Raw genomic sequence first — 25733 nt, forward strand, 5'->3', positions numbered from 1 at the left:
CTTTGTTGTTATTTCAAAAGCAAAATAGGAGAACTGTGTGAAATTTAGGGGGGAAATAGAAACTTGAAACCAACATACATACTTCTTATTTATGCTTTCCTGTCTTTTAAATAGTATGAAATAAACTACTCCTGTATTCCATTAGGATCCTTAATGCTACCCTTATTTATTTTTGAAAATTATTGTTTTTTTTTTTTTTTTTTTTTTTTTTTTTGTGGTAACCAGGATTGATCCTAGGGATGCTCTATCACGGAGCTACATCTCCAACTCTTTTATTTTATTTTGAGATGGGCTTGTTAATTTGCTGAGACTGACCTTGAACTTGGAATCCTCTGCCTCCCAAATCTCTGAGATTGCAGGTTTGCGCCACTGTACCTAGCACTAATGCTCTTTTTAAATTATACCTAGTAAGATTTTGTTGTATTCACTACCTGTGTCAATTATCTGTTACTGATAATTTATTCCAGAATGCAGCGACTTAAAATCATAGTTGTCTTATTGTTTACAATATTTGGGCCACGAATTGGAGCAAGTAACACTGTGCTCTCGTCCATAAGATGTTAACTGGAATGGCTTAGATGGTGTATAGGGTCTAAGATGGCCTCACTCATATGTCTAGGGCTGAAGTGTTGACTTTCTGTTTATATCCCTCATTTGTTCTCCAGGTGACATTAGGTTAGTATGTGAGTGAGGCTTTGGAAGTTGTTCCTCTTGGTTCGGAGACCGTAAACTAAGAAGACAAATTCTCTCCTTTCTCTCTAAATCCCCACCCCACCCCTGTCATACACTCAGTATATGATTTTAAGACAGGCATAGTTGACCACAAATAGATAATTTCCTTTGGAAGTGAGAGAATGGGAAACAGGAAGGATTATAAAACTAGTTGGTGGTCCAGAATAATTCTGAACTCTAACCAGGGGAACAAAGATTGTCCCATGACTGTAACTTGGTTCTATCTTCTGTTGCTGGTTTCATAATTCATTATTTTTCCCATCTTTTGACTGGCTCCTTTGGGCTGTTGGTTTTATTCTGAGTCACTTTGTTTTCCTTTAAGAAATTGGCCTTGTTTGCACCTGAGTAGCAGTCTTAGTCTGGTGGTTCATGTGTGTATCAGTTTGAAAGTCTAGAGGCTTCTTTCATTTAGAGCAGTGTTTCTTTTAGTTCTGATAAAGTTCCTTACACACTGTGGGTTTTCTGTATACCAGATTATAAATATACTCCATTAGACAAAAGTCATATTCAGAATTCTTTCTGAAACTGGTCTCTCTCTACTTTGGATTCTAAGTTAGGGTCCTGTAAATTTGTTTCTCTTTTGGCAGTACTGGAGAATGAACCCAGACTTGGTGCATACTAGGCAAATGGTCTCTCACTGAGCTACACTCCAGCCCTTTTAAAATTTTATGTTAAGATAGGGTCTTGCTAAATTTGAATCCTCCTGCGTCAGCCTCCCTGGTAGCTGGGATTATGGGCTAGTGCCACCATGCCCAGCCTTTTGCTGCCTGATAAGGTGTGTTATCACTGCCTTATAAGATCTTTCAGAGTGCTTAACAGAGGAGCTTAAAGATGCATTCTTTTTGTTGATCTTGGCATGTTTACTGGCAGTGCTCTAGATTTGATCTTTGTGCTCAAACTTCCTTCTTTGATGATCTTTTGCTGTCTGAAGAGGCTAGTCATGAAAAAGTTATTTTTCAACAGTTATTCTTGGTTAGGTGTATTTCTCTTTAAGCCAAAAAAACATTGCTAGAGGCACTACAATGCCTGACTTCAAATTATACTACAGAGTTATAGTAACGAAAACTGCATGGTATTGGCATAAAAACAGACACATAGACCAATGTTTCAGAATAGACGAGACGAGGACAAATGCACACAGATACAGTCATTTTAACCTTGACAAAAGTGCCAAAAACATATCGGAGAAAAGACAGCCTTTTAAACAAATGGTGCTGGAAAAACTGGTTATTCATATGTAGAAGAATGAGATTAGAAACTCACCTCTCCCCTGTACAAAGTCAACTTAAAATGGATCAAAGACCTAGGAATTAGACAAAAACTATACAACTTGTAGCAGAAACATAGGATCAACACTCCAACATATGGTATAGGCATTGATTTTCTCTTTAGAACCCATAAAACTCAGGAAATAATGTGAGGAGTTAATAAATGGATGGCATCAAATTGAAAAGCTTCTGCACAACAAAGGAAGCAATGAGGAATGAGAAGAGAGAACCTACAGAATGGGAGAGAAATCTTTGCTAGCTATTCTTCTGACAGAGGCTTAATATCCAGAATATATAAAGAACTTGAAAGAACTTAACACCAAAAAACCTTATAGCACAATTAATATATGGGCAAATGGACTAAACAGACACTTGTCAAAAGAGGAAATACAAATAGCCAACAAATAATGTAGAAAATTGTTTACTATCATTAGCAGTTAGGGAATGTCAATCAAATCTGCACTGAGATTTCATCTCATTCCAGTTAGAATGGCAGCCATCAAGAATACAAACAATAATAAATACTGGAAAGGATGTGGAGAAAAAGGAACACTTTTACACTGTTGGTGGGATTATAAATTAGTATAGCCACTCTGGAAATCAGTATGGAGGTTCCTCAAAAGACTAGGAATGGAATCACCATATGACCAGCTATACCTCTCCTGTATTTATCCTAAAGAATTAAAATCATCATACTAAAGTGATACATGCATACCGATGTTTATAGCAGCATAATTCACAATAGCTGAGGTAGTCTGTCAGTGAATGTCAGTGGATAAAGAAAATGTGTTTATACACAATGGAGTTTTATTTAACTAGAAAAGAATGAAATTATGTCATTTGAAAGAAAACGAATGGAACTTGAGAATATTATGTTAAGCAAAGTAAGCCAAACTCAGAAAGTTGGTGGTTAAATGTTTTCTATCATCTGAAAACTAGAGAGGGAAAGGGAAAATGAAGGTTTGGGGATTTCTTGAAAACTGAGGGGAGATCAGCAGAGTACAGGAAAGAGGGACCAGGGGGTTGGAGGACGGAGGTAAAGGGGAACTACTGGAGAATGATAATGGCCAAATTATTTTGTGTGCATGTATACAGATACATAACAATGAATCTCACCTTGAAGTATAGCTATAATGCATCAATAAAAATATGGGGAAAAACTATAAAATAAATGCCTTCCTAAAATGAGTAAATAAAATTTTAAATAAAAGATGTATTTATCTTAAATTCTGCTTATAAGTTGAATAGTTCATTCTTCAGCTCACATTTTTCTTCTTGTACCTTCTAATGCTTGATTGTAATGAAGCCACTATTTCCAGGATATTCTACTGGAATATCCTTAGCCAGATCCACAGGTCCATTAGGTATATTAGGTGTATTTTTAATCTTCTAAGTTACTTCATGTGGCAGTTTGCTATTGTTCTGCCAGTATATAATGTGGACCATGCTTCTTCCAGCCTCCTATAGCAGTTTCCTTACTGCTCTTTGTTTCCATTATCTCCTTTTCATCCTTTAAACTTCTATTTGCCTCTGAGTCTCAAAAACCAGTGTGGTGTGTTTTAGGCTTCTGTTATAGCAGCACCCCATTTCCAGATACCAGTATTTTGTTGTTTTGTCCCAGTATCTATTACAGCAAAACAAATTACCTCAACCTGCCAGTTTTTTTGCTTATGATTTCGTGGGTTAGGAATTTGGTCAGAGGTCAGTGGAGATAACTTTGTTACATATGCTGTGAGTTGAGGCAGATTGATGTAAGCAGAATGCTCCAAGATGCCCTTGATTCCTGTAGGGCTGTGGTGCTGGTTGTTGATTGAGGCATCTTAATTCTCATTTTGGTTCTCATTTGTCTCCACTTGTCACTATCTTTCAGGGCCTGTCTTTCCATATGGCCTCCCCTCTCTAGTAGGGTAGCCTTGGACTACTTTACATGGCAGTTGAGGGTAAGCAATTGTGCAAAAGCAGAAACCCAAGTAGATAAAACTCCCTTATCAAATAAACTTTCTAAAAACCAAGTTCCCAGATGCTAGCCAAGGGTCATTTTTATAGACAGGCCCCTTCTAAAGATTTTAGCATATGGCCTACTATGTTAACTCTCCTGTAAAACTGCCTGCTTTTCTCAGTTCTGGGCTGTCATATTGCCATTCCAACTCTTTGGGTTTTTGCCTCCCTTAAATGCCTTTTTAGCCATTATTTTAGATTAGATTTGTACTGGATTTTAAGATTTTACTTTCTGATCGTAGCCTCATTGATAGTCTTCAGATATTAGAAATGGTCTGAGAAAAGTTAAGAGGTGCCCTTGTGTAGTTAGATTTTAAGAGGATGGAATGGCCTTACTCCAGATATAGAAAAAAGCCTGAGTTTAATCATAGTTTAATCATAGTGACATAAGCAGTTTCTTATTCTGTGATTTTTATACTCATGAGTATTTGTGTATTTCTTTATATGTTTTGCAGTTAAATCTTATTTGGTGGCACTTACTGAGGTTTTAGAACAAATCTGTTGTTTCTTTATGTTTCTGAGTTTTCCCCTTTTCGTACATGTTGGTTCCCTTTCACTATTACCTATACATCATTGGCAGAACATTTTTTCAAAATTATAGAACAAGAAGGAGCTCTAGAATAATAGGTAAAAATTCCTTGTTTGTATTGGTAAATATGATTTCATTTAATTTAAAATATGGTCAGTTTTAAGGTTTCAGTTATTTGTATGCCTCTAATTAATTAAAAACTCACTACCAGTTAAATTATGTTTTCTTATCACTTGAAGTATTTATATTACAATTCACATTTTTACATTAGAATTTTTACATTGGGTTGATCATTTTCATACTGAGCGCCAGTAAGAGTGGTTTTGTTTGTTTCAAAAAAGCATGTTCTACTGTTGATTTTAGGATTTCAACTCTTTTTAGTCTCTTACACATCTTAGAGACATAAATTTTTTGCAATATGATTAAAACCATAGGATAGAAAAAAAAGGATAAAATGTTTCTTTTCATTACTAGGTGCTCACAAGAACCCTGTGTGATAAGGATTAGTAATTTGATTTTTACAAATGACAGATTGAGGCTTAGGGTAGTGATCTGCTGCAGGTGGCTCAGTTTGTAAGAGGGAAAGGTGGATTTTCCTTTTCCTTGTCCCCCACCCCACAGTTTTATTGAGTTATGATTTACATACTACCAAATTTACGAGTGTAAGGAGTTAACTCATTGATTTTTATTTTTTAGTAAGTTTATTGAGTTGTTCAGCTATTCTCACAATCTAGTTTTGGAACACTACCCTAAAAAGAAACCTGGTGTCCACTTGAGGTAATCCCCGCTCCCACTCTCAACTTCAGGTAACAACTAATGTGCTTTTTGACCTAGATTTACATTTTCTGGAAATTTCATATAAACTGAATCATACCAAAAAGTTTTTTGTGACTGTCCTTTTTCACATAGTATACTGTTTTGAGGTTCCTTTATGTTATAGCATATAACGTAGTTCATTTCTTCTTATTGCCAAATAATTATTCCATTATAAAATTATGCCACGTTTTATTTATTCATGTATCAGTTAGTGGATGGTTGGATCATTTCCACTTTTTGCTATTATGAGTAATGTTGCAAACATTCTTGTACTCTTTATATCAATGTGTTTTCATTTCTTTCAAACAGGTACTTAGGAATGGAGTTGCTGGGTCATATACATCTGTTTTAACCTTTTCAGAAACTACCAGTTTTCTAAAGTGTCTGAAACATTTTGTTTCTAGGAACAGTGTGTAATGGTTCCATTTTTTTCACATCTTGGACAATAGCTGTTACTGTGTTTTTGATTAAGACCATTCTGATAGCTATGTAGTACAATCTTATTGTGGTGTTACTTTGCATCTCCCTAATAACTAATGATGTTGAACAAATTTTCATGTGCTTATTAGTCATTTGTATCTTATGTGAAATATCTATTCATTCATTTTCGTCAATTTTAGTTTGAGTAATTTATCATCTTACTGAATCGTGAGAGAATTTATATATTCTCTATATAAGTTCTTTATTAGATATATGACTTTCAAAGATTTCTCTCCCCTTGTATGATTTATTTTCTTAATGAAGAACAAAATTTTAAATTTTGATGAATTCAGTTGTCTTTTTTATGTATGGTTTCTGTTTTTGGTATCATGTTTGGAAATCTTTGCCCAGTCTAAGGCCACAAAGATCTTCTCGTTTTATTTTTGCATTGGAGATGGCAAAATATAACCGGTGGAATGACCCCATCTTATTGACACCTCATAAATAAGGTGTTATTGGAACGTAACCACACCCATGCATATACATATTGTCTGTGCCTGCTTTCCCTCTAATAACTGTTGTGCAGTTGCTGTGGAGACTCTATGGCTCAGAAAGCCTAAAATACTTACTTGATGGTCCCTTTAAAAAGGTATTTGCTGACCTGTGTTCTAGAAGAGTTTTAGCTCTTACATTGCTAGGATTCAGCTTGAGTTAATTTTTGTGTATGGTGTGAGGCAGAATTGTGTGTGTATAAATTTTTTTTGATATATGGATACATAACTGTCCCATTATTATTCGTTGAAAAGATTTACATGAAATGACTTACTTTTTTCTTGCTGCCTTCAAGATTTCCTCCTTTAGTTTATAATGGTTTGTTTACTAGGTGAGGATTTCTCTGTTTATTCTACTTTGGGTTTGTTGAATAACTTGGATTTCTGGATTAATATTTACATGGTATTTGAAAAGTTTTACTTCTCATAAATTTTACTCTCCCCTCTCTGGGATATCATCCCATGTATGCAGGTATATGTGGTGTTGTCTACATGTCTCTAGTGTCTTTAGTGTTTTTTTCCCCACTCTTCTTCTAATTGGATAATTTTTAGATTTTATCTTTAATATCACATATTCACTCTTATTCTAATATGAAATCCACTCTTCTGACCATTTTTTTCATTTCAGTTATACTTTTCAGTTCTCAAAATTTCTACTTTTTTTAATAGTTAGCATTTCTTTGATATTCCCTATTTTTCATGTCATGTCAATATATATTTACTTCTTTAAGCATAGTTTTCTGTAATTCTTTAAATATGTTTATGATAAATTTTTAATATCTTTGTTAACTCTAAGATCTCGTCTTAGTCAGATATAACTTGCTAGTGACATCCCCCCACTGCCCCAAATATGGGTCATGGTTTGCTGTTTCTTTTCCTGGCTTGTATTTTTTTCTTTGAATTTGACATTTTATATAGTATATTATACATACTCTGGATTCTGATTTTATTCGTTTCCTCTCTTGCAAGTTGTCTTTAGTTATAGAAACTCGTGTGAAATTCAAATGCAGAATCTGTCTCCTACCATGTGCTACTGTTGATGTGTTTTCCAAACTTTTTGAAACTTCATATTTTCATTTTTTGGTTTGACTTTCTGGGGCTTACACCTGTGATTGCATGGTTTAGTGTTGTGTAATGACTGGTTGTAGTTTGTGCTTAAGTCTTCCAGCCAATAAGGCTCTCACTCTGCTGGTGGATTGTATGTACTTAGGGGAGCACATTCAATGCTATGTCTACTTTCATGTTTGCCTCTTTCCCTTTCCACTGGGTTTTCTTATATTCTCCCTGTGTGTTCATACAAAATTTTCTTTATCTCTCTATGTCTGTCTCCCTCCCTTCCTTCCTTCCTTCCTTCCTTCATTCCTTCCTTCCTTCCTTCCTTCCTCTCTCTCTCTCTCTCTCTCTCTCTCTCTCTCTCTCTCTCTTTTGGTGGTGGTACTGGAAATCAAACCCAGGGCCTCCTTTGTGCTAGGGCAGATGTTCTACCTCTGAACCATTCCTCAACACTGCATGCAGATAGCCAGGTGGTGTTGTATGTTTGATCTCTTAGGTTTCCCCTTTCCCCTCTGCATACTCTGAGCCTCCCAATTAGCTGGCATTTTGTAGTGAATGTAGGACCTATTAGGGGGTCACCTGTGCATATGTGCAGACTTGTAGTCAACCATGGTTGTGAAGGGCATAGGCCCTTCTCATAGGATCTATCATTTCTAGAATCTTACTGTTAAAATTTTTAGCTAGTCCTCAGATTTACAGCTTGCTCTAATGGTATACCAACTGTAGGCAAAGAGAGATGCATGTTTTCCTATTTCCCATTTAGTGTAATTTTTCTTCTCTGTGCTCCACATCAAAGCCATCCCCTTGTGGCAATGAAACTGCCAGTTTTCATGGTTGACTTCACTTTAATGGAATTTCCATGTCTGTGGAGCTGGGTTTGGGCATGGAGGCAGCGTCTGGTAAGATGCCAGACTCTACTGTTCTTACTGAAAAGTTCTGTTATTTGTCACAAATGAACTTCTCTTACGTTTTTTACTTTGGTTGATATAAGAGCACAAAAATTGTTGTTTTTGATGGCTTAATGCAGTTTTATAATTGTTTTCTGGGCATATTTTGTACTTCACTGGGAAGTGCAACTTCAGAATTTGAATTTTGAAACCTAGGAATATTACATTTGAAAGAAATGCTCTTTAATTTGTGCTTAGTCTGGGGGATAGAGAACAAGAGACTTTTTGAAAAAGAGGGTTGGATGGATGAGTCTTGATTGAAGTCAGAAGTTTCTCTGTAGGATAAGACTTTTTCTTCTGTATAGATAGATTTGCAAGCTCAAACTGAAGTTAAGCAAAGGGCTGGTAGCTTTTTTTCAAAGAAACGACTCTTGTTCAAAGTCAAGTATTGTTGACAAAGCACCTTTTCTATACTATTCTTCACTTAATACAATTTCGTGAAGTAGGTTTTTATATATATTATTTTGCATATAAGCAAATACATTTTCAGATTGTGAACTTAGCCATACTCTTAATATTGGTGTGTAGTAGGGATTGTACTTAGACCCATTTGTTCTGGCTTCTCCTTGTTCTTTTCTTTCTTTTTTTCTTGCTTTGGGACTAGGGATTGAACCCAGGGGCACTCTACCACTGAGCTACTATATCCTCAGCCCTTTTTATTTTTTATTTTGAGACATGGTCTGAGTTGCCTAGGCTGACCTTGAACTTGTAATCCTCCTATGAGTAAGCATCCCAAGTAGCTGGAATTATAGGTGTGTACCATCTTGCCCTATTTCTTTGTTCTTTATATAACTGCTTTCCTACCATGTCATAATTTCTTACAGACTCTTCAATGAAATTAGTGAATTTATTTATGTAGGTAGTTCCTGAGGTTAGAATAATTCCTGACAATCTTACTAAATTTTTATTAGAAACTGATATTCTTTTCTTTGACCTGATAATCACCTTTAACTAAGTGAAGAGCCCCTATTTGTTCCAAATAGTAATTTAGTAAACTATTAAGAGTTAGAGAATGAGAAATCCCATGGCAGCTTCCTCTGCCAGCTTCCTTTTTTTTTCTTACTCCATAGATGCAGATTGTGCCCAAGAAGCCCCTGCATTGCAGAGGGACTGGAGATCTGTATGATCTGTTTATTTCGCAATTGACAAGGGTAAGGGGGCCTTTATGGGGGAGGTGTGTGGGCGCCCTGAATTTAGCTTTATGTAGTTAGCCAAAATTTATTTTGGGATTACTAAAAACTTAGTATTTGGGGGAAAAAAAAAAAAAAAACAAAAAACCTTTACAAATTCTGTTTGTCCTATATCAGTTAAGTGTCAGATTTTCATATTAAAAAGCATTTATTATGGTGGTATTTTTTAAAAGTCCTTTTCTGAACAAGTCAGATAAACATGATTCATGCTTCCAAAATTCTAAATCTAAAACATTCAGAATATTAATACGATTGAATATATGTAAGTAAAATTTCACTACAATAAAAATTTTAAAGGTTTTAGATGAATAGCACATCACAGTTATTCTTTATTAATCTGCTTTGTTCCTTTTCCATAAATCTGTCAATTTGTAGAGTGAAAAAGGGACTCGTGGATGTTATGTAAACATTGTGGGTGGGTGTGATGTCTTTTTCTTGATGCTAGGAATTTATACTTCCTTGAATTCTTTGTTTACCTTGATGCCAATGAAATTTGAGTTGTATCTTCAGGCTGGCTTGTATCTGATCATTAGGATAAGTGTAAAAGTACAGTTGGTGAATCTTGTGGGAACCAAGATTAAGTTTCATAGGTCTCACATGGCAGGTTTATAGAATAAGTACCAGAAATGGTAGTGTTTATAATAAGATGGGATTAAAACAGGTAAGAGTTTAATGCTCTTTTAAAACCACAGGAGGATTGGGTAGATGATTGTAGCCTTGGAAGGTAGTTGAGAAGACTTGAACTGGTGATGAACTGGTAGGCTTATTTTTATTTTTAAGGATTATTATTATACCTGGGAGTAAAATAGCTTTGTTTACCTATTTTGTACATTTCTGTGACTTTAAATAGATAATTCTAGTATTCTGTGCTTTTCATATTTTTAAATTTTCCTCTTTCAACTTTTAATTTACAGATTTTAAGAAATTAACAATTATGTATGTTGTTACCACTGTTAATAAATATTCCAGTTTCTAGTGTCAACAATTTGGAAAACTATTTTTATTCTTAAACATCTTAAATGACTTCTTTTTTTTTTTTTTTTTTTCCTGTTCTTCTTCTTCTGTTTTCTTTAAGCCATAAGGATGAGTTTACCATTATTCCTGTACTGGTTGGAGCTCTGAGTGAGTCAAAAGAACAGGAATTCGGAAAACTCTTCAGTAAATATCTAGCGGATCCTAGTAATCTCTTTGTGGTTTCTTCTGATTTCTGCCACTGGGGTAAGTTCTAGATTTTAACATATCATGGTAGATACTATGTACTTGTGGTTAAAGGTACCTTTTCATTCTGAGCTCTGATTTTCAGTTCTTTATCACTCTCCTTGAAAAGTTTTACTTTTAGCAGCAATATTTAAAAGTGATTAAAAATATCTTTTGGTCATTTAAAAAGGATCAGATGGTAATAGTGGATTATGGACACATTTCCAAAGGCGACTGGTATAATTGGATTCACACTGTGAGGGCATCCTTGTTCTAGATACTTATGTTAGTGGGAGTAAGACCTCTTAATTCCATTTCCATGTAGGTATTGAGATTTCTCTCAAGTTAGTTTTGGTTTATGAAAGAAATGTTCTTTAGAATGTAGATGAGCTATGCCAGTCTTTTCCAGATTTGCTTTTTTGTAATTAGTCTCTCTTTCTTTTTTCTTTCGGTGCTTATTTTTTGCCCACAATTGCCATCAGTTTAGAGCTACCCTTCAAAGATTGTAACACGTTGGCTATTAGCACTGTGGTCTTCATTGCTAATGCTTTATAAGGGTAAGGACTCTTAAGTGATTTTTGTGATTATGTGAATTAAAAGAGTAAGGACACTTAACAGTGAATAGATCATAAAGAAAGTGAGACATTTATGGATGCCTCTTTTAGCAAACTTTGTTTTTACATTCTTTTAATGCAATTTGCTCTCAATTATCCATTACTGTCCCAGGATATTTCTAAGTTCCTTTCCTCTTAGTACATCTCTTTTAATCATTTATTCACTGGTTTAAGGATGCCAACATCTGTTCATTCATCAGTGACTGTTTTGATTATAAGAAAGTGTAAAATGTAAGACTATAATTTTTAAAGTAGAGTGAATGACAGAGCACCAAAATCTCATCCTCAGTGAGACATAGGGAACCCTGACTGTTTTATGTGTCTTACCCTTTGATTACCAGAATTGATTCAACATTTATCTGGCTTGCTTAGGTATTCTCTTGCAAACTTCTCTGAATGACTTTCTTGAAAGTTGAGATCTCAGTCTATCCGAGATAGAACTATCTGAACTATCTTCCTTGGTGGTATAGATGAATTATTTGTGAACGGCAGTAATTCTCAACTAGGGATGGTTTTCCTCCTAGCAGGCTTTTGAAAATGCCTGGAGGCATTTTTGATGATCACAACTTGGCTGGGATGCGACTTAAGGGGCTGTAACGTTACTAGTATCAAATGAGTAGGGTTCAGGGAAACTGCTAAATAAACATGGTACAGTGCACAGGGCTGGCTCTCCCAACCCCTGCCCCCAATCAAAATATAGTCTGGCTCAAAATGTTAGTAGCACTGAGTTTGGGAAACCTACCTTTAGGGTTTTCAGGTAGCTGAACTAACTTGGGAAAAGCCCAAAGTAACTCTCAGGGCTCTTTAATAACAAATTCTATTGGCTATTTGTGCTACCTTTGGCAGAATCATATTACTTATATTTGAGGGACAAGGTAGAGACTTAAAAAGGAATTCCTTTCTTGGGAATTCAGATATTTCATAGTCATTGATCTTAAAAACTAAGGAGTATCATTACTGAGAAAAGGTGTTACTTTTCTTAGTATTGTGAATTTTTATTGATAACAAGGCACGTTCATGTGTTTCAGATATTAAAATTGTTGAAACAAGTGCCCTGTCCATCTTGATTTTGAAGGCTCTTATGAATGAATGAATCACTTGATTTAAATGATGTGTTCTCCTGAGACTGTTCTTCAGAATCTAGGCTCTTTTTCCACGTTGGGAACATGTGCAACCACAACATAAATTCATCAAAACATTAGTAGACACTTAAGTATTGCTAATTTCTGTGGAACCATCCTTTTTACCTCATTAATAAAGAATTCTTAACCCCTCCCCCGTAAAATCTTGCTCTACTACTATTTTTAACTACACTTGTTGAAAAGGAAATGTAAATTTTTACATTCTAACCAGATTATAAGAAATTAATTATTTAGGCCATTTCTCTCCTGATTTCTTGGAGTTTATTTAAATTGTAAGTGGAATTTCGAGGTGATACTTACAAAAAGAAGAAAGAAAAACTCAAAATTCCCAAGCTTGATAAATGATAGCTATGAGAATTATCCAGAGACTAAATGTAAATGTAGTACTTATATTTGGTGGTTAAGTAGTAATGGAGCTTTTCCAAGTATCGAGTTTTAAGTGGCACCATCACTAACAATGTTCATTACATGTTTACATTATACTTATGGAAAACACTGTGCTAATTCTTCCTGGATGGGTGCTTGGGATCAGTGAGAGATGTGAGATATGCTAATATTGAATATTAGTGAACTTTCTTCCTCGATACTGTAGTATAGTCATTCTTGTAAAGTAAGAGATACATTTTCTGATTTGCATGCCTCTTGAAGTTTATGAGTCATTGGCTAGCTATGGGTTAGCTGTTTTTACTTAGGAATTAGGTTTCATGTTTCTCAGATTTATGTTCTACTGGTATTGGACATCTTTCCTAAATTAATAAGTATTTTAATTACCATCTCAAAACTTTCTTTTCTTTCTTTCTCTCTCTTTATTTATTCATATGAAGTAGTATTGGGTATTGAACTGAGGGTGCTTTACCACTTAAAAAGGGCACCTCAACCCTTTTTACTTTAGTGTTTATTTTTGAGACAGGGTCTCGTTAAGTTGTCCAGACTGGCCTTGAACTTGGAATCCTCCTTCTTTAGCTTCTCAAGTCTCTGGAATTATAGATGTACACCACCATGCTCAGCTGATAAGACTGAATTCTAAGTGATTTCACAGGAAGGATTCATTTCCTTAAGTACTTGGAGACCTTACAAGGTTCATTGAGCTAGGCTTTAAGTACACTTCACAATTATCAATAGCAGATTTTTTAAAAGAGAAAGCACTTAATTGATTGTAGTATATTTGACAAATTACTCAATGGAAATTTGTTTTTGTTGAATAACATTAAAGTACTGGCAGTGACTACATTTTTCATTTCTAGTTATTTTTTCTCTTTATATTTTGTCCAGGTTTTGTAAAAAGTAAAGTGAAAAACTTGATGATAGAGTTAGTAGTCTTACTTGTAAATTGGAGATATTTTTCCTTGTTGACTTTTTTAGCCAGTGTCCATTATAAAAATGACTTCTTTTAAAAAACATTTCACTTTATAGATGTTCATCTTTCAGATTCCATTTAGGTCTTGTTTAGATTTGAGAAGACATTAGAAAGATAAAAATAGAGAGATAAAAATACTCTATAGTTTTCTTTTTGAGTGAGAAAGATAGGAACCTAGATTCTGTTATTTCCCTTCTTGTCTCTCCATTTGAGTTCCCTGAGATGAACCCTTGCATTTCGATTCCTGCCTTTTATCTCATTATCAGTCTTAAATCTATGAAAATACCTTACCATAGCACCATAGGAAGATGTTTGTCAGGTTACATTATAATGATCCTACCTCCTTTCAATTATCCCTGCTTATCGCAGGAAGTGGAATAAGTGCAAAGACATTTGCTACCAGTGTTTGATTTTTAACATGGTTAAGTAAGTTGTATCTATACTTATACTTACAAAGTTCTACATCCTGTATAAATTTTATTTTATTTGCTAAAGTTTCAGTTTTGCCCTTCTCTCTGTATACTACTAATATTTGTCTTTTCCTGGCTTCACTGAAATTTATACTTCTAAATTTAGAATATTAACAGCTTTCATTAATGTTATTTTCAGTTACTTTTAACAAGTTTCTAAATTAAACTGCATCTATCAGAAATTGAATCCTTAAAGGTGGTGGTTTTGCATATCAGTTCTAATAAATTTACTTGGAAATGTTTATGACACATATTTTGTTAAAATATGTATAAAATTTTCTGTAGTCTGTATAGATTATGTTGTCTAGGTTTACATAATTTATTTTTTTTATAAATATGTGCCACTTAATAAAAGTGGCCTTCCCCTAAGTATTTGAGATTTATGTTCTTATTCAGTTCTATTCTGTAATACATATTAACAAGTGATTATTCTTGTTCATTCTTCCTCCTAGTAGTCTCTTGGGTATAAGGATATTACTATTTTCTAAATATTTAAATTCATTTGAATGTAAGTTAATCCCTAATTATATCTTATTCAAGTCTTCATATTTATCTCTCAAATATTTGTACATTCTGATTTTTACAAATTTATAGACTCTTGATCTTTTGCAGGATTCAGATAGGAGTAGTACTTTTATAACTAAGACTTCATAATGAAAGGATAATAGCCTTTAGTTTTCAGAAATGATTACCTTATTTGATGCTACTTAGATAACATTTCTTTTGTGAAATACATTTTTTTTTTCATTGTGATTTCAATTGTGAAAGTCCCGAGTTCCAGGCCTTCTAATAGAATAATATATCTCACAGATTTTTGTGAGGTTTAACTCAAATATTTGAAAATTGCTTAACATATAAACAAATGATTAAGTAACTGTACAACAATAATATCTGAAAGTCTGTTTCATTGACTCATCTTTTGGGGACTTTTATGGATCAACTTTCCAAGGTCATTGTTTATTTCTGCATCCCAGAGCATAGGTTGATGTTGAGGTATTTATTTTTTTACTTTTCGTTTTAGGTATTTAAAACAGTAGTGTTGGTTCTTGTACCATTCATCGTTGTTTGTCCTCATTAGTTGATTGTTGTGTGTTAAACAGACATCCCTGGAGCTTACTCTCCACACTCTGTGAATCCACTCATTAAATCACCAGTCACCTTTGGAGATGGGAAAATTACTTACCTGTATTTCTTTTTCTCAGAAAGCGTGCTCTGGAATGGATTCACAAATGAGCTACCCTCCTTCCCTCAAAGAGTAAGGTTTCTGCTTTACAGGATTTTTTTCTTGGGTTATTTTTCCTCTCATCTTTTGAATTTGAAAAGAACTGAGGGAAGGCATCTGAAGAAACTACTGACATACTCACTAGGGGAGTTCCAAAGCTTGTACTGCCCCTAGGGGCAGTGTCAATGGCTCTTAAAGCTAGAAAGCTCATACTTGAAGTTGAAACAGGGGCTCAAAGAATCCATTTTCCCAGTGTACCTTCTGAAAGGATAAGTTTCAGGTAAGTAATTTTCTCTTACTATGTGATATGCTTTATTCATACTTAAAAAAGTACACAATTCCAGTTCTCCAGGTACAGAGGTTGTTGTATTTATTCACAGTTAAGATTCAGAACTTTCCCAAAAGTCAGAAATAAAAAAAAAAACTCATAGAATAAAATACATTTGCTCATGCAATATTTGAAATCATAATTTATTTTAAATGAATAATAATTAATTTAAGGTCCATTTATGTTCAGTGTATTGTTAATACTGTAATTTCCTTTATTAATAAAATCTTGAAAAAAATTTTTTAAACAATAAGACAAAAAAAATTTGTTAGACTCAGTTTCCAAGCAGCATTTGACTAAAGCTGTGGTGTGTGTGTGTGTGTGTGTGTGTTCATATGTGTGCATGTGCACACTTACATAAATACATATATACATAATACAAGCTAAATAACATGGCAACTGTTTACTCCATATTAGATATTTCCTGCATATATTGACCAGAATGCATTGTTTTTAAATTTTTGTACAATTTTTAAAAATAACTTTTTGATGACATAAGCTAAGCAAATGTTTATTCAATGTGGTAGCTATATGTAGTATGAATTTAGCTTCTTAACCAATTATTCTTTAGAGCTATTAAAATATTTTTACCTAGTTTTTCAGCTATTAAATATGAGGTGGCTATGAAAGAGTAACAAAATGTAGGTAGTATACTATCAAACATTTGCTTAATTTGGTTTTCTGTATGTTTTATCATTCTCATTAAATCACAGCTTGATTCAGCATTTTAAAGTATTTGGAAATGTGAACATTTCCTATACTTGTGCTTCAGAAATAGTTTTTAAGTGAAAGTTCCATAGTAAATAGTCCATATGAACAAGATTGCAATTTAAAATATTTTTACACGTTTCACTTATTATTCAGGCAAAGTTGCTATTTGGAACATCAGTCCTGAACTGGGAAATAAACAGAAAAAACTTTTCAGTAGCAAATGGCTATCACAAAATATCTGCGGATATGGCTCATTTGGTTGAGTGCTTGCCTAGCATATGCAAGGGCTGATATTCAATTCCCCAGCACCACCAAAAACAACAACAACAACAACAACAAAAATCTGCATTTGTCTTTGTACCTGGGAATTTCAGTACTAAGATAAGACAATTACATGCCAGTCACAGGGCTTGTTGACATCTGATAAAACTAATAGGTATTTCTAGAAGCAGGGAAAAGGAGAATGTATTAGTATAAACCTGCAGTAGTTCAGATTCAAAGAATTAAGGAGTACATTACCTTGATTTCCTCCAAGGATATTATTTTTACTATAGTGACAGTGAATCAGAATTTTCTTGTCTAGGATATTCATTAGTTTTACAAAAAATGTTGGACTGTTTTATTAAAAGCGCTTGGAAATAGAAGTAAAAATGTAGTACCAATGAATTGAGTCACTAAGTTATTATGACTAAACTTTGGATTTGGCTTTGAGCAACTTTCTGAGAACTACTTGGCAAATTGTAAAAATAGGGTTGGTTTTATAGTTCTCATTATCAGGTAATTGTCATCAGTATGTATGGCACATACATTCTTTGAGAATAAAGCTGTAACTAACTCAATTTTGAAAGAAATATCTGAGGAATTGATATAAATTATCACCATTATCTTTAAGAATTATTTTAAATTCAGAAATGTAATAGATCTGATATCTATGGTAATGTGCAGTAATCTTTATTGTTTTATTCAGAAAGCAGATATTATTTCATAGCCTGTTTCTTGATTCTAGGTTATCAATTATAAGATGTAATATTGATTTAATAGTAGCTCTTGTAAGATGTAAACGTCGATTTAATAATTGCTACTTTGAGTTAATGGTGGATGTTACATATATGAAAAGTTAAAATGTATAAAGTAAGGAAATACAGTATATTTTAGAAAAGTAAATAATCATAGATGATTAGCATCTACAGATGAATGAAGTGTTAAGTTCTGTGAGTTAACCAAAAAATATTGAAGATTTTATGATTTTGTAATGCCCTTTATAAGAGATTTATAAGAGATTTTTAGGAAGATGAACAGAAAACTTAAAAATTATAATTACACAGACCATCTTCTGAGATATAAAGATAATAATTGGATATAGTAATAGTGCTTTAAACATGAAGCACAAGACACATAGTGTGTACATGATTGTTATCATTAATAGCACTAGAAATGCATTTTGTGAATCTTTAAAAACAAGGGAATGTAAAAGGAAAGGAGGCACTGCTGAAAATTAGATTTAGGTGTATTTGAAATACATCAGTCAGCTAAATAATCTAACTAGTTATGAATATTAACTTGATTTTCATATGGCTAGTAGAAAACCATTTATTTTCTGAACCTTTGTTTTCTGTTTTCTTTTTAAGCTTCTTCCATTTTACCCTCTCTGTTCTTTGGAGAATAGCTAAACATTGAATATTCTGGGCTTGTACTCTTACTGAGATTTTATGTCAGGGTAGGACTATTTATTATATTCATTCTTTTGTGTATCTTGTTCACATCAGATAGGCACTTACACTGATCCTTTTCCAAGTTGTACAAGAATGAGTTACTTTTTGGAATTCCGGTTGTAAAGGTCACACAAACCACAAGTATCACTGACCTACACATTTTTTTCTGTAGTAGAGATCAAATATGTGCATTTGTACACCAGTAGCTAAACTCCATTGATTTATTACACTGAGATAGTTCTCCTAAACCAAATTTTCTTGAATCATATTCTTTGGTTCTATTATAGACTGATACAATGTTTAACAATGCTTCTAACTTTTAAGCTGTTTTGTTTCCTTAATGGTGTATTGCTGGTGACTTTAAGGTTCCTATTTGAAGTAGTTTTTAAAATCATAAAACACTGGTGATAATATCATTTCTTTATTATCTTCCCAAATATGCCTTTTATTTTTATGTACGAGGGCTGTTGGGAATGATTCTCTCAGAGGCTTAAGCTGTGCTTTGCCTTTTATGAGAACTAAAATTATTTGGTAAGCGCTTGCTTTCTTTTTAGCTTCTAATTTTTCCCTATTTTATTTTGTACATGATATTTGTTTCAAGGTCAAAGGTTCCGTTACAGTTACTATGATGAATCCCAGGGGGAGATTTATAGATCCATTGAACATCTAGATAAAATGGTAAGTCTTTCAGGTGTGGGGTTTTAATGCTCTAAGACTTTTTCTTTAATTTCAGATTAGTGATTCAAGACTTAATATGTTAAATATACACTGGAGTAACGATTATTTCCCTATCTTTTAATTAAGAGTACAAAATGCAATGTGTCCTCCCATATTGACTGTAAGAATAATCCCTGTTCTAGTAGAAATTTCCTTCATCATAATTTTGATTAATGAATATTAAATAATAATTAGATACAAATTTTTAATTACTCTTTGAAGAAATATCTTAGCCTTAGGGACAATGGGATACTAATATTGCCATTACTTAGCAGATGATGAGACTCCTGAACTCTTAATTCCTGTTTGTTTGATGGCTACCTGAAATATGCCTTTTGACTCTTTCTGAAATGTGTTGTTGTTTCTTAAAATTTATTAAATAACAATATATTTTTAAGTTTGGTTTGAACTACTATTATTGAGTAAGCTAAAGATTTTATGAACAAAAGGCAGAAAATATATGAAAACATGAAGTGTAAATAACCTAATTTTTTAAACATTTGATTCAAAGTCTTTATTTTTAAATTATCACCTTTTTCCTTCTGGAAACAATGCTATCAGAGGATGACATTTAGGAATTCCAGTATATATCAAATTTAGTTAACTTAAATCTTGTTGAATATACTAAAGGAATTTATCTAGATGTTTTAGTTTGTTTTAATTTTTAAAATGCCATCATGTTTAGTTTGGAATTATATTTGACTTTTTTCTCATATTTTTCAGAGCCTCTCAAAGTGAACTTAAATTTAGTGAAATGAATACTTTTTAACATAATAGATTTGGATTATTGGTGTATTTCTGTAAAATAATCCTGTAAATCAGAATGTTATATATCAAATTGTATTTTGATTTTGATTTTCATTTCTCAGTTGATCTTAAGCATATTAAGACTTGAGCTTTAAGTTTCTATGGCCTGTAGCCATTATGTGTCTAATAGGAGAGCTATTTTAAAAAGCTTAAGAAAACAAAATTACTTTTATAAATGCAAATTATTTGTTTTTCTTTCTTCTCTTGTCCTTTACTCTTCCTATAAATTCTGTTTGTTATTTTATTTTTTTGGCTATTTGGATTTTTTCAAAATTTTTTTTAATATAGAATTTTAAAATGTAATTGCATTCTTCCCTAGCTTAGGAATATGGTAGACTTTGATCCTACTGTTGTTTTTTCTAAAAAATAGTATGGTAGTCATTGTACTTGTTTTAAGTTTTAAAAAGTCATGTAAATAATTTTGGGTGTCCATTCAGAAACATAATATTAAATATAGCAGGACTGTCACTAATTGCTCTGTGACCTTTGAGAGATCATTTTAGTTCTCTGATCTCAGTTCCTCATTTGTAAGAAGAGACACTTGCACTAGAGATAATTATCCTAAAATCAATCGGCTCATAAGTCTGAACTTTCCAAATCAGTTTCACACATGTGTTTTAGTACAACATTACTTAGTCTAGAATAACTAAAATATTTTAGTAAGGAACCTGGGTCTTAACCTATAGATAAAATATTGCTTATTGGTTTTTCTGTAAAGCCAAATGTAATGAATGCAAATTTAGTTACTTAGGACATTTTATCATATATAAATTTATTTTGATTGTTACTTTAAATCTAGTTATTGTCTAATAACTTTAGAGTTTTGTTTTTATTTTAATTTATTGAATTTCTAGTATTTTCATTTCCATTGATTAACTCCTTTTTGACCTTCTGAGGTTATTTTCACGAAAGCAAACCTTTCTGATTCTGTCATTACTTATTTTCTTCATATATCAAGTGGGCAATGGTTGTTATAAAAAATGTTTAATGGTTGCCTACTCTGTGTCTGGTACCCAGTGAAGTACTGAAAATCCCTAGAAAAGAATACATGGTCCCTGGCTTAATGGAACTTAGTCCAGTGGTCTGAAAGACAGCTATAATGATATCTAGAGATGAGCAAGAGGTACTTAAGGGGTGGTGTAGTTAGCTTTGTATCAAGGAAGTAAAGGAATATGGGATGATTTCTGGGTTCCATGTTGGCATATATGCTGTTGTTTTTACTTATTCAGGGAACATAAGGGGATGTGTTTAAGGAGAAAGATGAGTTCAATTTTAGACATGGTTTTTGTGTTAAACTTAGAACTGCACTTTCCAGAATGGTAACTATTAGTCACATGTATTTATTGAGAACTTGAAGTATGGATAATGTGACTTGAGATATGGTCTAAGTGTAAAACACAAATTAAGTTAACAAAAACACCTCAATAGTGATTTTTTTAAAAAAACTTGATTACATTAAAAATTATAATGTCTCAGGTTATGTTACATAAAATATTAAAATTAATTTCACTTCTTTCATCTTATTTTTAGTACGACTACTTGAAAATTTTATTACCTATATGACCTGCATTATATTTTAATTGGACATTACTGGTTTATAGCACAATGATAGGTCTAGATGGTGATAAACATTTAAAAATCATTGGTATATGTTCAGTAGATGAACATATTAATGCCATTGTCCAGAGGAAATAATGCCAGTGTCCAGAAAGGAGTCTATAGAGTAAGAAGTAAGGGGTAGTTAGGTCAGAGGGACATTGGGGCATTAAATTGGTGAGATGCCAAAGGATAGCATAGTCAAAGGAAGACCTTTTAAAGATGGCAACTGAAGTCACTTCAGAATTCCCAGTAATGTTAATCACATATTTTGGGTCTCAGAATTGACTGTCAAAATAATATCAGTTATGATTCCCATTTCTGCCTGGCTTACTTTGTTTTTATTCCTTTTGTTTGTTTAGAAAGGAATACCTAAAGGACTTGGCGTCCTCAGTGGTAGAGCTCATGTTTAGTGGCATACATAATGTCCTGAGTTCATTCCAAAGTGCACATGCACAAAAGAAAAGAATATAGGAGGAATGGCTGTGTATCTGTGAAATATAAATTATTAGTGGTATAATATTAATTTCCCCCTTTAAAATTATCTTTATTTTGGTTAGCTAACTGTAGCAACTGATATTAAAATGTATCTCAGTACCAAAAAGTTGGAAGCTAAATAAAATCTCCCTGGTGGTAGCTCTTAGCAAGTTCAGGTTCACACTAAATTTTATGGAAAAGCAAAACTTATTGCACCACACCAGCAAGAATAACTCCATTTCCATTGTAATATCTTATAAACTGCTCAAACTAAACAATTTTTTCCTGGTAGTTATCTGTTCTCCTTAAAGACTTTCCCCATTCAGTTGATGGCAGCTTTCAGTTTCCTAACTTGTCTTCTTAGACCTACTCTTGTCATTTTCTCTCAGGTAGTTTAAAGTAGGAACCAAAGCATTTCTTTTGAAACCTAAGTTTCAAATCCTCCTCTAATATTGGCCTATTCAGTCAGGGTAAGAGTTAATATCTTTAGAATGAGTACCTGTAAGGACCAACGTGATTTGCAGCCCCATTTTCTCTCTTACCTTTATCCTTCATTCACTCTACTGTGGGTACGTGGGTCTCCTTACTGTTTTTAAAGAATGCCATGTATGTATTCAGCTTAGCAACTTTTACCCTTTTTGTTCTTGTTTCATTTACTTACTTCAAGTCTTTGCTTAGCTCTTAGCCTTCCCAGTAGGACCTTGTGGCTCACCATATTTAATTTTATATTCTATGTAATACCCTTTCAACATTCCCTGTCCACCTTGTGCAGTTTCAATTTTTCATCTAAGAAACTAAACAATTTACTATTTATTATATTTTTTTCAGGATATTTTTTGTTTACTCATATATCAGCAGGGCTTAGAATATTGATTAGAACATAAAGTGCTTAATATTTTTTTAAATGAATGAAGATATTCCTGTATACATACACAATTTAAAAAACATGAGTACCCTAACTGTAATATAAAAGAAAAATAAAGGGAAAATAATTTATAACAAATTAACATATTTTTCAAATGGTAATGCTCATACACAACTGTATTAAAAGACACAATGAAGTAGTTAGATATTGTGCATTGTGTCATTAATTCAACAGCAATAAATACAAATTTACACAGGTGTTATGTTGGTTATTCAAATAACTATACAGCATTGTTGGGTGACTTGATTTTCCAAAATGGTAAGTTTCTTAGTAAACTTTGTAAATAAAACAAAGTACTGTCCTTGACTTTATATGATGGTTCAATTTTGTAAAACTTTTTGATATATAAAGATGGAATTTAGTTGCAGGTAATTAGAAGCATGTGTTTAACCTAAATAAACATGTCAGAATTTTATGGATGGAGAATGATTCTTTGTGTATGGAACTATCTTGTATCAGCCTTCCCAGAATCTCACGGATTCCGATAGTATCTTCTAATTATGGGACAGCTGAAGATATGCACAATTTTCCATTATGGTCATTAAATGAACAGTTACTATGATACCTTACGTAGCTTAAATTTTCTCCTCATTACTTATTACTTATGTGACTTATTATTTGTTACTTTGGTAGCTGCCTGCTTCCTAGAGTATAAGCTTCATGAGAATAGGGACGTAGTCCATTTTGTACCCCAATGTCTGGATGGAGGGGAGGGTGAAAAATGAATCTGAAGATTCTAGAATGGCCTATTTGAAGGATAAGTGGGGAAGTGAGAAAATCAGATTGATTTTGAATAGATCATATGACTACAGTGTAGCAAATAGATTGGGGGAAAGCCAGAAGAGATATGTGCAGACCAATTAGGTAGTCCAGAGGAGAAACTGATAATTTAGATAATGTGTGGGATAATGATGGTGGAAGACAGGGACAGAAGTGGAGATACACTGCATATTTAAGAGACTAGTTGATGACAGAACTTAAAGATGGAATGAACTTGGCAGATTGAAGGATGTGTCAAGGATGACTTTGAAATCTTTAGCTATGATGCTGGTTGGATGGTTCTCTTCATTTAGTAGAACAATAAGAAGAGAAGACCAACATTTTTGATGGTCAGGAAGATCATAAATTGTATTAAGGATGTGTTGTGTTGTTTCCTTCATGACATCCACGTGGAAATATCAATCAAGTAGACGTTTGGATTTTCATTTCACTGGTTATATTTTGGACGCTTTTATAGTCTGAGGCACTGGTAGGAGTAGGACAGAAAACAAGCAAACATAGCCTGTGCTGTCAAAGAATAGAACTTTTATTCTAATTGGAAGAAATAAGCATTTTACAAAAGAAAGGTATGGAAATATATACAGTGGTACCCCCGGCGCCCCCTCCTCCCCCACTGTGACAGAAGATAACATTTGAAGATCCCCAGTGGATGCCTGAAACTGGAGATAGTATCAAACTCTGTATATACAAAGCTTTTTTCTATATGTACATATCTGTGATAATGTTCAAGTTTTTTTAATTAGGAAAAGAGATTAAGAACAATAATAATAAAGTGTGGGGTAGGGCTGGGGATGTAACTTAGTGGTAGAGTACTTGCCTAGAATGTACAAGGCCCTGGGTTCAATTCCTAGCAACACACACACATTGAATAGGACTATTATAACAATATACTATAATAAAAGTTATTTAAAGCTTGAATTATTTATTTATGGAATTATCAATTTAGTGTTTTTCAGACTGCCATTGACCACAGAAAATTGAAACTGGAAAGCAGAACTGCAGTTGAAGGGAGATTATTGTAACATAGTTTCAGGTGGTGATACATGCTGTACAGAAAATATTAAGGAATTTTTTGAAATAGTAAATGACTTGAGACTGCTTTAGATTGAGTGATTGGAGAAGGCCTTCTCTGAGGAGGAACTTTAAAGTGAGATCTGAATAATAAGAAGGAGCAAACCAAATGAACAACAGAGGCAAGAGGATTAATGACAGAAGAACCTACCTGTGCAAACTGCCCTTAAGATGGTACAGAGGCTGCTGTGTTAAAAGAGAGAGAAAAAAAAGCCAGTCTTGCAGGAGCATAGGGTGTTAGCACACAATGACCTAGCCAGGTGCAAACTTCACGGATTAGCACAACCTTTATTTAGCAATGAAATCTTGCATCTGGTGGACCCACTTTCCTGGTAGAAAATGAGCCACTGGCCAAAGGGGGAGTCGGATGACTTAATTATTGACAGAACGTGTCAGTTTGGGCACTCAGGAAGCAGATTTGTGAGAAATAGAAATTTGGTTTTTCTGGGCAGTATTTTTACTTGGGGAAGAATGGAGGGTCTGGGGTCAGCATTCAGTGCTTATCTCTTTCTCTCAGGGTCCCATTGTACTGTCACTGGGAAAGGATTCATTCGGGAAGGATCAATGCTTTGTCTTCCTCCCAGAGACTACCATTCTAGGCTTGATGGATATCTCCTTCCCAGGGATTGTCTTGTCACTGGGAAATGATATATCGGAAAAGGATCAATGTTGTCAATGTGTTGCCTTCTTGCTCATTCCCTCTTCCTGGGCCACACAATTTTTGGGTTTGTCATTTCCCATATTTTACATAGGGAGTAAGACCAAGAGTGGTATAAATAGTGGTAAGAAGAGGTAGGTAAGGATCAGATAAAGTGGGGATTTATAATTAAAAGTAAGAAATTTATGGAAGTGGGAGTGCAGTGATGTAATTTTATCTGATATTAAAGGTCACTGGTTGTGTGGAGAGTGAATTCTATAGGAGGATCAGGAGTGACAGTAGGTCATTGGCAACATTTTAGGGAAATGGTAACTTTATCTGAGATGGTATTTGGTGGAGATGGAAAGAAATGGATAGAGTTAAGATCTTTTAAGAATAAAAGTTAATAGGACTTTGCTGGCTCAGAGAAGGGGTCAGGACTAGAGATGTAAAGTTTGGGAGGTCT

General features: G+C 33.6%; 1 protein-coding gene across 2 annotated transcripts in view; it reads left to right on the forward strand.

Annotated features, from left to right (window-relative positions):
- Positions 1 to 25733, forward strand: part of Memo1 (mediator of cell motility 1) — a 133088-nt gene that overhangs the window by 94271 nt on the left and 13084 nt on the right. Inside the window, exons 6-8 of one of the 2 annotated variants that reach the window (XR_007104579.1) lie at positions 10580 to 10722; positions 15487 to 15786; positions 18859 to 18935. Coding sequence is in view for 1 of the 2 variants with exons in the window: in XM_047521905.1 (XP_047377861.1) it covers positions 10580 to 10722; positions 18859 to 18935 (220 nt within the window). In the remaining variant the exon portion in view is untranslated. The remainder of the gene's footprint in view (positions 1 to 10579; positions 10723 to 15486; positions 15787 to 18858; positions 18936 to 25733) is intronic. The other variant, XM_047521905.1, reaches the window with a different exon arrangement.

Source organism: Sciurus carolinensis, chromosome 13 (assembly GCF_902686445.1).
Source record: "Sciurus carolinensis chromosome 13, mSciCar1.2, whole genome shotgun sequence".
Lineage (NCBI taxonomy): Eukaryota > Metazoa > Chordata > Mammalia > Rodentia > Sciuridae > Sciurus > Sciurus carolinensis.